The sequence below is a fragment of the Trachypithecus francoisi genome, unplaced genomic scaffold (assembly GCF_009764315.1).
Source record: "Trachypithecus francoisi isolate TF-2019V2 unplaced genomic scaffold, Tfra_2.0 Lachesis_group10, whole genome shotgun sequence".
In the NCBI taxonomy this organism is placed as follows: domain Eukaryota; kingdom Metazoa; phylum Chordata; class Mammalia; order Primates; family Cercopithecidae; genus Trachypithecus; species Trachypithecus francoisi.
In genome coordinates, this window is record NW_022681455.1 from 84584947 (window position 1) to 84598357 (window position 13411).

Sequence of the window (13411 nt, forward strand, 5' to 3'; positions counted from 1 at the left end):
CGGTAGTGGGATTTCTGGGTCAAATGATAGAGTTGTAGGTCTTTGAGAAATCTCCATACTGTTTTCCGTAGAGGTCGAGCTAATTTACATTCCCACCAACAGTGTATAAGTATTCCCCTTTCTCCACATTCATGCCAACATCTGTTGCTTTTTTACTTTTTAATAATTGGCTTGCAGATTTTTGACTCCTCAGTGGCAGGCTGATTTTGGGGAGAGCTGCACTGGGCCTGCCAAGGTCTGCTTCTGGGCAGCTGAGGTTGACACTTGCTGTCTCTGAGCCTCTGTGAGTGTTGGTCCAGGTCTCTGGTTTTCAGGCTATGCATTAGAACCAAGCAGAGAGCTTTGAAAAACTGTCGATGTCTGGGACCTTTTTACTCACATTGGACTGGGCATCAGTATTTTATTTTATTTTTATTTTTGGAATCTTGCTCCGTCACCCAGGCTGGAGTGTGGTGGTGCAATCTTGGCTCATTGCAGCCTCCGCCTTTCTGGTTCAAGCAATTCTCGTGCCTCAGCCTCCCAAGTAGCTGGAATTACAGGTGCCACTATGCCCGGCTCTTTGTATTTTTAGTAGATACAGGGTTTCACCATGTTGGCCAGGCTGGTCTCAAACTCCTGATCTCAGGCGATCTGCCTGCCTTGACCTCCCAAAGTGCTGGGATTACAGGCGTGAGCCACCACGCCCAGTCAGGCCCTATCTTCAAATATAGTCACACTGGGAGTTAAACTTTGATGTATAAAAGTGGGAGAGGCACAAACATTCAGTCCACAACACTCCCTTTCCCCCAACCCTAGGCAACCACTAATCTACATCTTATCTCTACAGATGACCTATTCTGGACATGTCATATAAATGGAATCATACAGTGTGTGATTTTTCGTGTCTGGCTTCTTTCACATAGTGTAATGTTATCAAGGTTCATCCACACCGTAGCATCTCATTTCTTTTTATTAGGAATAATACAGTTTCACTTTATGCATTGCTGTGGTTTGAACATGTCCCCCCAGAGTTCATGTGTTGGAAACTTAACCCCCAATGCAACTGTTGAGAGGTGGGAACTTCAAGAAGTGATTAGGTTATGTGGGCTCTTCCCTCATGAATGGATTAATGGCATTATTGCATGAGTAGGTTAGTTATCAAGGGAGTGGAGAGTTGATAAATGAATGGGTTCTGCCCCCACCCCACCCCACCCCCTCTCTTGCACTGTCTTACCCTTCCACTTTCTGCTGTGGGATGAGGCAGAAAGAAGGCCCTCACCAGATGCAGGGCCCTTGATCTTGGACTTCCCAGCCTCTAGAACACAAAGAAATCTCTGTTCTTTATAAATTATCCAGCCTTAGGTATTCTATGATGAAACACAAAACAGACTAAGACATGGATATGGTACTTTTGTTTCTTCAGTCATCAGTTGATGGACATTTGGGTTGTTTCCACTCTGGGGCTATTATGAATAATGCTGCTATGAATATTCATGTACAAGGTTTTTTTGTGGAATATGCTTTTATTTCTCTTGGTTACATATCTAGAAGGGAAATTGCTGGATCATATAACTCTATGTTTAAACATCTGAGGAACTGCCAGACTATTTTCCAAAGTTAGTGAATGATTTTACATTCCAACCAGCCATGTGTGACGGTTCCAATGTCTCCACATCCTCACAAAAACTTGTTAAATACCTCTTTTTCTCAGTTTTTTTTTTTTTTTTTTTTGAGTTGGAATCTCACTCTGTCACCCAGGCTGGAGTCCAGTGGCACGATCTCTGCTCACTGCAACCTCTGTCTCCCTAATTCAAGTGATTCTCCTGCCTCAGCCTTCCGAGTAGCTGGGATTACAGGTGCCCGCCACCACGCCCAGCTAATTTTTGTATTTTTAGTAGAGACGGGGTTTTGCCAAGTTAACCAGGCTGGTCTCAAACTCCCGACCTCAGATGATCTGCCTGCCTCGGCCTCCCAGAGTGCTAGGATTGCAGGTGTGAACCACCGAGCCTGGTCTCTAAAATATTATTATTATTATTTGAGATGGAGTCTCGCTCTGTTGTCCAGGCTGGAGTGCTGGGGCGTGATCTCAGCTCAATGCAGCCTCTGCCTGCCAGATTCAAGGGATTCTTCTGCCTCAGCCTCCCAAGTAACTGGAAATACAGGCGCCCACCACCTTGCCCGTCTAGTTTTTTGTGTGTGTTTTTAGTAGAGACTGGGTTTCACCATGTTAGCCAGGCTAACATGATCTCTGCTCACTGCAACCTCTGCCTCCCGAGTTCAAGTGATTCTCCTGCCTCAGCCTCCTGAGTAGCTGGGATTATAGGTGCCTGCCACCATATCCAGCTAATTTTTGTATTTTAAGTAGGACGGGGTTTCACCAAGTTAACCATGCTGGTCTCAAACTCCTGACCTCAGGTGATCCGCCTGCCTCGGCCTCCCAAAGTGCTGGGATTACAGGCATGAACCACCGAGCCTGGCCTTTAAAATATTATTATTATTTGAGATGGAGTCTCTCTCTGTTGCCCAGGCTGGAGTGCAGTGGTGCAATCTCAGCTCACTGCAGCCTCCACCTGCCAGGTTCAAGGGATTCTCCTGCCTCAGCCTGCCAAGTAGCTGGGACTATAGGTGCCTGCTGCCATGCCCGGCTAAGTTTTTGTGTGTTTTTAGTAGAGACTGTTTTCACCATGTTAGCCAGGCTGGTCTTGAACTCCTGACCTCAGGTGATCTACCCACCTCGGCCTTCCAAAGTGTAGGGATCACAGGCATGAGCCACCACTCCTGGCCTAATTACCTGTCTTTTTTTATTATCGTCATCCTAATAGATATGATGTGGCGTCTCATTGTAGTTTTGATTTGCATTTCTCTGGGGACTAACGATGTTGAGGATATTTTCATGTAATTATTGGCTATTTATATAACGTATTGAACTGTCTATTCAGGTCATTTGCCCATTTTTTTTCTTTTTCTTTTTTATTCTTGAGACAGGGTCTCCTCTATCGCCCAGGAGTTCAGTGGCACAGTCTCAGCTCATTGCAGCCTCTGCCTCCCGGCTTCAAGTAATTCTCGTGTCTCAGCCTCCCAAGTAGCTGGGATTATAGGCGCCGGCCACCACACATGGCTAATTTTGTATTTTTAGTAGAGACGAGGTTTCATCACGTTGGCCAGGCTGTTTTCAAACTCCTGACCTCAAGTGACCTGCCCGCCTTGGCCTCCCAAAGTGCCGGGATTATAGGTGTGAGCCACCATGCCCATCTGGCATTTTTAAAAGCTCCCCAGGTTGTTCTGATTTGCTCCTGGGTTGAGACCCATAGTCCAGTGCCCAGATCTGTCCAAGAGAGTGGCTGCCGCACAGTTGTCTGTCCACAACTACCTCTAGGGCCTCTTGTTTCCACCTCGTTTCTCAGGGTCTCAGTCCAGGGAAGCCTTACTACTTTGTGGCTGGAGACTTTGTCTTGCTTTCTGCTCTGAGTTCATCAGTAACGTGGAAAAAGGCTGTTTGGGAGCAGGCCTGGGCCACCTCAGTGTTGAGGAAGGGCTTTGTCTTGCAGGCTGGCTGGGGGTTGGTTGCCTGGGAGTGTTTGCCCCGCATTTGCAAAGGGCTTGCGCCTGGGTTCGAGTTTACTTGTGTCTATGACCAAGTCTTGGAGGGAAGGTCCTAGTGTAGAGTCTGTGGGTGGGTTCACTGTGTCTGTCCCCGTCCTTGAGATTTCTTTGTGTCTAGTATGTATGCCTCTTGGGGCCTCTATTTAATCTGTCAGGGTCTCCGATGGGAAGGTCTCTGAACCTGAGGTCTGAGCCTTAGAACATCTCTCCTGCTACCAATCCAAAAATTCCGTCTGGGACGAGTCTCCCAGGAATGGCATGGGTGGGAGGGAGGCTCTTGTCTAGGACTCAGGCTCTGGCTTTGCGGGGTGTCTGCTTGGGGGCCGCAGTCCGTGTCTGTAAGTCTCCCTAGGGAGCGGCTATGGGGCTTGGTCTGGAGAAGCCACTTCTTTCTGGCACTGGCCTCCTGGGGCTCCCTGCAGCTGAGGCCAAGGCTGGGGTGTGGCCGCCTCCACGGCAGGCCGGCGGGCTGGGCTCGGGTGGGCCGGGGCGCTCCCTCCTTTCCACGCCCCTACCTCGGGTTCCCCCGTTCATCGCCCCCCCATCCCCATCCCAGCGGGTCCCGGCTTCCTTACATGGTCACGGCCGGGCTTCCAGCTCCCGGACGTCCCCCGCCCCCCGCCCCCACCGGACACGGTCCCCGCCCTGTTCGCCCCGCGCCACCGGCCCGCGCCCCGCCATGGAGGACCTGGGTGAGTGGGGCCGGATCCCTGGGTCCGTGGCCCCTCACCGCTGCCCAGATCTGCCTCCCCGCCGTCGCTCTCCCGCATCTCCCCATCCCTGTCTTCTTGCTTCTGCTTTTCGCCTCTGCCCGCGCCTCCTTTCCAACTCCACGTCCCCCTTCCTGCCTCTCCCTTCCTGCCTTTCCCGGGCCGGCCGCTCCCTCCCTTCTTTCCTCGCTCCGCTCCTCCATCCCAGGCTGCGGCGGATGGAAGGGGAGGTGCGGCGCCCGCGGGCGCCCAGGCGCGGGGCTCTGGGGAGGGAGGGGTTAAAGGGGCCTCGGCCCGGGGACCGGGAAAGTAGAGGGTACGGGAAAGTCTGGCACCAAGTTTTGGAGAAAAAAAGAGGGCCTGCCTGCGCCAGGGTTTTGGGAGAGGAGGAGTTAAGGGCTCCTGAGCACGGTGAGGGTCGGGTCCTTGGAGCAAGGAAGAGAATAGTAGCTCAGGAGTGCCTAGGCGCCCGCGAAGGCTTCAGGGTTTCACGCGAGTGCTCAGAGACGAAGACTGAGGGCAGGACTTCTGGGTTCTGGAAGTGAAAGGGCTCAAAGGACCCGGATCTCGGTATGCAGGGATGGGAGAGTGGTGTCTTGTCCGGAAAGGGGGACCCAGGTATCTCGTCCTCCCTGCGGAGCCTGGGGCTGGAAGGCTGTGCGCTCCACCGGAGAGAGGGGCTTCCGGCCCCCGGCGGTAGAGGGCGCTGCTCGGTAGGGGTAACTGACACGGTACCGCAGAGAAGCAGCCAATCAGAAGACAGGTCCCAGCGAAGCGCCAGTGAGGAGCGCAGGGCGGGACTCAGGGGCCGGGGAGTGGCCAGGCTGGGCGGGGCCTGTGTAGGTACGGGGAGGAGTTAACGAGCGCGGAAGAGAGACCGTCCAATGAAAAAGCTGGGGGCCAGGCACTGGGCCAATGGAGCAGTTTGGAGGGGAGCCACATTTGGCTTGGTTGAAGAGCCCATTTTGACTGCATCAGAGAAGATGGGGAGAATAAAATAATCAGGAGGCTGGGTTTGTGCTTGGCTCCCAGCGTGAGCAACTGGGATATTCCGGTCATAAATATTACTTGCTACCCTTTGAGCAGTGCTCTGCCTGGCTCTGGCCCTTTGACCTCTGCTCTTAATACTGGCTTCTGTCCTCCAGTACTACCCACTGGGAACCTTATCTTCCAATCTAACCGTGACCCCTGTCTCTCTCCCTGATGGCCTCTTCCTGCAGACGCCCTGCTCTCTGACCTGGAGACTACCACCTCGCACATGCCAAGGTCAGGGGCTCCCAAAGAGCGCCCTGCAGAGCCTCTCACCCCTCCCCCATCCTATGGCCACCAGCCACAGGTGAGATCGGATGTTGGGGCCTGGGGCAGCCACTAGGGCCAGGCTCGGCCTAGTCTATGGGGATCTCAGCCTGAGTGGGGCAGAGTGCAGGCCTGTCATCCCACCTGTGCGTCTCCGCTCTGTAGACAGGGTCTGGGGAGTCTTCAGGAGCCTCGGGGGACAAGGACCATCTGTACAGGTGAGGGGCCTGGCAACCAGGGCATAGGGGGCCAACTAAGGCTCATCCGTACAGGTGAGGAGGCTTGGATTCCCCACCGCTGAACCCAGGCTCCCACTCTGCTTCCCAGCACGGTATGCAAGCCTCGGTCCCCAAAGCCTGCAGTCCCTGCGGCCCCTCCATTCTCCTCTTCCAGCGGTGTCTTGGGTACTGGGCTCTGTGAGCTAGATCGGTTGCTTCAGGAACTTAATGCCACCCAGTTCAACATCACAGGTACCAGGGTGACTGAGAGAGACCTTGATGGGATGGGGGCAGGGGAGGGAAGGGCAGGGCAGCGACTAACAAGAATACACTTCCCAGAGTAGCAGTTAAAGGGATCTAAAGCCTCAAGTGGGAGAGTGCATTGAGCACAGCCCTATATGCAGCTTCCTCCTCCCCTCTCTCCAGATGAAATCATGTCTCAGTTCCCATCTAGCAAGGTGGCTTCAGGAGAGCAGAAGGAGGACCAGTCTGAAGACAAGAAAAGATCCAGCCTGTGAGTTTGGCATCCTTGTCAGGGCTGAGAGGAGATGAGTCCTGGATGTCTGAGTCACTAGAGGGAGCATTGCTCTGGGAGGCTCTGAGATGACACAAGCATATTCTTCACAGCCCTTCCAGCCCATCTCCTGGCCTCCCAAAGCCTTCTGCCACCTCGGCCACTCTGGAGCTGGATAGACTGATGGCCTCACTCTCTGACTTCCGCGTTCAAAACCATGTGAGTTGGGCAGTGGGCCAGTGTCCATTTGTGGCTCCCCAACCCCTTCTAGACAATTCCACATCTGCTGCCTTGCTGACTCAATTTTCATGTCCTCCCCGCTGCAGCTTCCAGCCTCTGGGCCAACCCAGCCACCAGTGGCAAGCTCCACAAACGAGGGCTCCCCATCCCCACCAGAGCCGACTGGCAAGGGCAGCCTAGACACCATGCTGGGGCTGCTGCAGTCAGACCTCAGCCGCCGGGGTGTTCCCACTCAGGCCAAGGGCCTCTGTGGCTCCTGCAATAAACCTATTGCTGGGCAAGTAAGTGGAGCCTTGTGAGAAGGGAGGCAGAGACCTGTCACAGACCCATCTTTAGTGGGAGCTGGGCTTTATGCTGTTGCCTTTTAATAAGTGAATCTGGGAAGTGGGTATCATTGTTACTTATATTTTATGGATGAGGAAACTGAAGCTCTGAACCACACAGCAGGTTAGTGGTAGGGTGAAAATTCCAACCATGTTACCATTTATTATGGTCCTACTGTGTGCCAGGCACTGTGCCAGCTCCTTTACAAACCCTCCTCTCATCCAATCTTCACAAAACACTCAGTGGCTCCACCCACCATCTCTTACGCATCTACAAAGGCTCTCTCTTCCTCCATCAGAGTCTGGACTGGGTTCACTGGTCCTTGGCTTATTGACTGAGCAGATGTGATTGACAACAGCTGTGCCTAGGCGTTAACCTAGTGCCCCCTGCTAGATCAAGTACCTGACTCCTAGCCCAGAATTGCCCATCTCAGCAAAGGAGGGTGACATTGTGACTTTTGTGGATCATAGGCACTTTCATCTTCATGAATCCCTTTGTCCATTAAAATACATAGTTTTTTATGCCTGTGTTGGTGTAAAGATGGGTATGTTATTATTATATATTAAAGCATTTTCTTCATTTTTTATTCTGAACTTTTAAAAACTGATTTTTCACTTCCTCCCTCTTATTTATTTTGAGACGAAGTCTCACTCTGTGACCCAGGCTGGAGTGCAGTGGTGCGATCCTGGCTCACTGCAGCCTCAACCTCCTGGGCTCAAGCAATCCTCCCACCTCAGCCTCCCAAATGCTAGGATTAGAGGCACGAGCCACCCAGCCTGGTCTTAACTCTGATTTAAAAAGAAGCAAAACGTTTTTATGGGACCCTAAATGTATTGTGGGCTCCAGGCTCTGTGCCTGCTGTGCCTCATGTGTAGGTCAATCCTGGAGCACAGGTGGAAGATGGGAGCTGGATCTCCATCCCTTACAGGCTGCGTGATCTGGAACACTGGATTCTTTATTCTGATCGCTCAGAGAGGACTCGAAAAACGCCGCGTAAACCTTGCCTCGCTGGGCATGTGGCCGTCAGAGCCGCTCTGACCACGCCTCACCTCCCACTCGCAGGTGGTGACGGCTCTGGGCCGCGCCTGGCACCCCGAGCACTTCGTTTGCGGAGGCTGTTCCACCGCCCTGGGAGGCAGCAGCTTCTTCGAGAAGGATGGAGCCCCCTTCTGCCCCGAGTGCTACTTTGAGCGCTTCTCGCCAAGATGTGGCTTCTGCAACCAGCCCATCCGACACGTGAGCCCTGTCCCGCCGCACTGAGCCCGCCCTGTCTCACCCGGAGAGCTGTGGGACGGGCCTCCACCGCATGGGTCCCGCCCCACCCGCGCTACCCCACCCCTACCCCTTGGCAATGTCCACAGCCCCTTGGACTCCACTCTTCCTTTCTGACTCCCACGTTCCCAGTTAGATCTTCTCCCTCGCCCCTCACGCATGCCTTAGCCCAGTCACCCGGGTTCCGCGCGGGAGAGGAAGGCGCGCAGGTACGGAGGCCGCGCTGAGTGTCCTCTCCCTCCCTACAGAAAATGGTGACCGCCTTGGGTACTCACTGGCACCCAGAGCATTTCTGCTGCGTCAGTTGCGGGGAGCCCTTCGGAGATGAGGGTGAGAGTGAACTTGACTCCCACCTTAAAAGCTGCGGGTCCCTCGACGTCTCGCCCCAGCCCCTCCGATCTCCGGAGTCCTCAGGGCCATGATTTTCCTTCTGCTCTTTTCTAGCCCTGCCCTCTCCCACACAGACTCCGGACCCAAGCCCTCCCGCTCCGTCCCGCCCCAGACCCGGCTCCTCCTTCCCCAAGGCTCCTTCGGACTGCCCCTCCTCCCGCCCCAGATCTCAGGTCTTGTGGGTCCCCCGTCCCGCCCGCATATTTTGCTTTCAGCCCACTCGGTTCCCTCTCCTAGGTTTTCACGAGCGCGAGGGCCGCCCCTACTGCCGCCGGGACTTCCTGCAGCTGTTCGCCCCGCGCTGCCAGGGCTGCCAGGGCCCCATCCTGGATAACTACATCTCGGCGCTTAGCGCGCTCTGGCACCCGGACTGTTTCGTCTGCAGGGTGCGCGCTGCGGGGCGGGGCGTTGGAGGGGCGGGTCAAGGGTGCAGGGCTATGGGGCGGGGCCTTGGAGGGGCGGGTCAAGGGTGCAGGGCTGTGGGGCGGGGCCTTGGAGGGGCGGGTCAAGGGTGCAGGGCAGGGGGTGGGGCCTTGGGGGGGCGGGTCAAGGGTGCAGGGCTGGGGGCGGGGCCTTGGAGAGGCGGGTCACGGGAGGTGCTGCTAGGAGCCTCGGGTGGGGCGAGTTTCCCGGGCAGGGTCCCACTGGACGGGAGGCTTCGCGTCTAGGGCGGGCTGCGAGGTCCCATGGCGTTATCCGCTAGTAACGCGCGTTGTCTGGCGGGGGCCGCTGACCTTTCTGTCCTCTTTCGCGGCCTCCCTTCCCCAGGAATGCTTCGCGCCCTTCTCGGGAGGCAGCTTTTTCGAGCACGAGGGCCGTCCGTTGTGCGAGAACCACTTCCACGCACGGCGCGGCTCGCTGTGCGCCACGTGTGGCCTCCCGGTTACCGGCCGCTGCGTGTCGGCCCTGGGCCGCCGCTTCCACCCGGATCACTTCACATGCACATTCTGCCTGCGCCCGCTCACCAAGGGCTCCTTCCAGGAGCGCGCTGGCAAGCCCTACTGCCAGCCCTGCTTCCTGAAGCTCTTCGGCTGACAGCCCGCTCGGCTCGCCCTCTCCCCCGGAGGCCACGCCCTCCCGGTAAAGCGGGTCCTGCAGACCCAGAGGCCTTGCTCTCAGAGTGTGAGGCCCCACCCACTGGAGAGCCCCGCCCCTAAGGTACTCTGAATCCTCAGGGGTCACGTTCAGAAAAGGCCCAGCCAGACCTAAACCCACACACCCACAAAGTGAATCGCACACAGATGAGAGCTCTGGTGCGAGCCTTCACTCTCTATTCCCACCCTTGAGGGAGCCCCCTGACTGGGGGAGGGTCCTTGCAATTCCAGCGAATCGGAGGCCAGGCCAGGACGTCCTTGTTCCCTGCACCCTCACTGTTCTGTGCACTTTTTCTACCTACATAAACACACGCATTCCACGTCTCCCTCGTGCTGTCTCTGAATGCGCGCGGGAGCCTGGCCCTGACGCCCCGCCCCCGCACTGGCTCTGTGCCCGGCGGTCTCTAGGCCACTGCCCTGTGGCCGCAGCGGGACCTGCAGCTTCAGCCCTTGCAGGTAGCCACTCCTGCACTTCCTGCTTCAAGTATCAGATGAGCCTGAGGCTGGAAAGGGTGGCGACCCGCGCAGGACTGTACAGATAGTGGCAGAGCCAGGACAAGAGCTCCAACTGAGGCCCCACCGAATCTTCCCGCCCTCATTACTCCTTCTTCAGTTCTATATTTTGCTTTGTTTTCTTTTGTCCTAAGAGATGAGGTCACACTTTGTCGCCCAGGTTGGAGTACAGTGGTGCCATAGCTCACTGCAACCTCGAACTTCTGGGATCGAGCGATCCTCCCGCCTTGGCCTCCCAAAGGTGTGAGCTACTGTGCCCGCCCTTCCCTTTATTCTTGAAATAAGCTCTTACGGTGGTTCATGTCACTTTGGGAGGCACTTTGGGAGGCCAAGACGGGTGAATCACTTGAGGCCAGGAGTTCGAGACCAGCCTGGCCAACATGGTGAAACCCCATCTCTACTAAAAATACAAAAATTAGCTGGGCATGGCACACGCCTGTAATCCCAGCTTCTGGGGAGGCTGAGGCAGGAGAATCGATTGAACTCGGAAGGCAGAGGTTGCAGTGAGCAGAGATGGCGCCACTGCACTCCAGCCTGGGCAACAGAATGAGACTCTGTCTCAAAAAAAAAAAAAAGAAAGAAAAGAAAGGAAGAAAGAAAGAGAAGGAAGGAAGGAGAAAGAAAGAAAAAAGAGAAAGAAAGAAAGAAAAAGAAAGAGAAAAGAAAGGAAGGAAGGAGGGAGGGAGGGAAGGAAAAGAAGGAAAGAAAGGAACAAGCTTAATCTGCTCCCCTCCTGCACTGCCTTTGGTTCCTAGATTTTTTCCCCTATTAAAGGGCCTTGAGGGATGGAGCTCTACCCAGAGTGCCAGTGGTGCCCACCTTTTGGTTCTGGGCACTAAGGTACAGCTTCCGTCTTACTATTGACCCACAACATCTCGGATCACCTGAATGTTTCATGTAGTTATGGCCTCAGCTTAACCCTTTCTCACTCCCAACCCCTCGTGTCCCAGTCAAGGCAGAACAATCAGCGCATTCAGAGCCATTACTTACTGTCCCTGCTGGCCCATCTGCCACCACCTGAGGCTTCTCCCAGCTTAGCCCTGTGCTGGGTGGTGCTGGGTCTACAGATGAGTCAGGCTCACTGTCCTGGAGAGCCCCAGGCTGAGGAGGCAGATACTTGGACAGAGGAGGACACTTGGTGTGGCCAGGGTGTGACTGAAGGAAGCACTGGGGGCTGTAGAAGCCAGAAGGTGGCTTCTTAACCCAGACTGGGAGTCAAGGTATGCTTCCTGGAGTGACTGACACCCAGGACCTAAGCCAAGTCCCAGCAGAGAAGGATGGGACCAGGGGTTTTCAGGTGTGCAGGATGGGGTCACGGGTTTCAGGTGTGAAGAAGTTCAGGTTCCATCTGAGTCCCTATGTCCCAGGGTGGCCCCCTGGGTCCAGATCTAGGGACCTCTGGTGTTGGAAACGATAGGTCCTCAGAGTCCTTTCCAGCTCATCAGGAAGAGCTAGAAGCTGCAGGGAGCATGTATGGGCACGAGGAAAAGGTGAGGCGTCCTTGGCCTACCCTCTGCCAGGTCCCCAGATCCCTTCCTTTCTAAGGCTCCTCTCCCATGGTCTTCCTAGGTCTCCTGCTCTTTCCCTTCCATATATTCTCCCCGAAGAATGTCCCCCCCCACCCCAGCCTGTAACCACCTTCCTATCTTGAGGATGCCCAAATTGGCATTCATTCATTCACCAAATATTTATTGAGCACTCCTGTGCCAGGCTCTGGGGAGACAATGGGGAACCAAGCAGCTATGACTCATGCTTTCAGGGAGCCGAAGTCTAGTAGGGGAGACAGATGACAGCTAAGTACAAAGGTGACATGAGTAATGAAGGAGCGGTACCTTCCCGATCGCCTAGCTAAAGCCATCGCTTCCCTGGTTTCCATGCCACGGCCCCTCCCTAGTTCCTTCCTAGCACGCAGTGCTCTTGCAAGTAGGAGTTTTTGTTTTCGTTTTTTTGAGACAGAGTCTCTCTCTGTCACCCAGGCTGGGGTGCAGTGGTGCCATCTGGGCTCACTGCAACTTCTGCCTCCTGAGGTTGAACCTCTGGGTTCAAGCGATTCTCTTGCCTCAGCCTCCTGAGTAGCTGGGATTACAGGCATGTGCCACCACGCCTGGCTTTTTTTTTTTTTTTTTTTTTTTGAGACAGAGTTTCACTCTCGTTGCCCAGGCTGGAGTGCAATGGCACGATCTCAGCTCACTGCAACCTCTGCCTCCCGGATTCAAGTGATTCTCCTGCTTCAGCCTCCTGAGTAGCTGGGATTGCAGGCATGCACCACTACACCTGGCTAATTTTGTATTTTTAGTAGAGATGGGGTTTCACCATGTTGGCCAGGCTGGTCTCAAACTCCTGACCTCAGGTGATTCCCCTACCTCAGCCTCCCAAATTGCTGGGATTACAGGCATGAGCCACTTACTGCACCTGGCCCTTATTGTTTTTGGCTTCTGTCTGATTCTGCAACCGGAACAGAAGCTCCCGAGAGCAGGCAGTGCATTCATTTCGCTGACCATTTTCTCCCTGGTGTCTAGAACAGGGCCAGTATGTAGCCAGTCTCCATATGTGTTTGTTAATGAAGGAAGGAACCAGGAAGGAAGGAAGGAGAGAGAGAGTACAAAGGACAAAATAGAGAACTAAGTTAGGGGAGGTGGGGAAGAGATTACTTTCACCAGGTAGTAAAATGTAAGGTCTCAGCTGAGAGCTGAACATGAAGGAGCCAGCCGTGCAAGGCGCCAAGGAGAGCATTCCCAGCAGACAGGAAGCAGGTGCAAAGGCCAGGGAGGAGGAGAGAGTCTGACGCCTTGGAAGAAAGAAAAGAAGGCCACTGTGGCTGAATTGGAGCCAGCAATGGGGAAAGCAAGAGGGGGCAAGGCCAAAGAGGAAGGAGATGTCACATCATGAAGGCCTTTGACGGCTGTGGTGAAGGGACCTTATCTGAAGTGTCTGTAACACACATGTGTCCTCTGACACTTGGCACTGGATTTCTCTCAGACACTTTAAACTCATCAACCCCTGAAGCAGACACTGTGGGTGCCCCACCCATTTACCTGCATGGCCCACCTTGGAAGTCACATACAGACAGTTTCCAGACACCCTGACTTGCAGCTCCTCCCGGAGTTTCTTGTCTGAGGCTGCTGTTGGGAGGAGGGAGTGTGTTCCGTGTTCTTAGCAGGCCTGAAGTGTGTGTGGGCATTTCTGCAGATTTTAGCCAGTGACAGACACGAATCAGGAAATAAATACCCCAACCAGCTGACCCCTCAAGGGTCATTG

The 13411-nt window shown here is 54.7% G+C and overlaps 1 protein-coding gene and 1 long non-coding RNA gene across 6 annotated transcripts; one reads left to right on the plus strand and one right to left on the minus strand.

The window, feature by feature from the left end:
• Positions 1–1386: 1386 nt before the first annotated feature.
• LOC117087710 lies at positions 1387–4181 on the minus strand. Its single transcript, XR_004438889.1, has 2 exons — positions 2390–4181; positions 1387–1923 (listed from the first exon to the last, which is right to left on the minus strand). It is a non-coding gene; the product is annotated as an uncharacterized LOC117087710 (long non-coding RNA).
• Positions 3390–9964, plus strand: TGFB1I1 (transforming growth factor beta 1 induced transcript 1). Of its 5 annotated transcripts, none has more exons than XM_033218249.1 (11): positions 3390–4274; positions 5513–5628; positions 5754–5806; positions 5916–6058; positions 6233–6320; positions 6434–6539; positions 6647–6841; positions 7947–8120; positions 8405–8486; positions 8784–8932; positions 9315–9964. In XM_033218249.1, exons 1-11 carry the CDS (start codon positions 3944–3946, stop codon positions 9579–9581), a joined length of 1704 nt encoding a protein of 567 aa, XP_033074140.1. In that variant the 5' UTR covers positions 3390–3943; the 3' UTR covers positions 9582–9964. The 5 variants fall into 5 exon arrangements, with proteins under 5 accessions (XP_033074140.1, XP_033074142.1, XP_033074141.1 ...); XM_033218251.1 differs by having other exon boundaries at positions 4223–4274; positions 5438–5628; XM_033218250.1 differs by lacking the exon at positions 3390–4274 and adding an exon at positions 4277–4296.
• The last annotated feature ends 3447 nt before the right edge of the window (positions 9965–13411 follow it).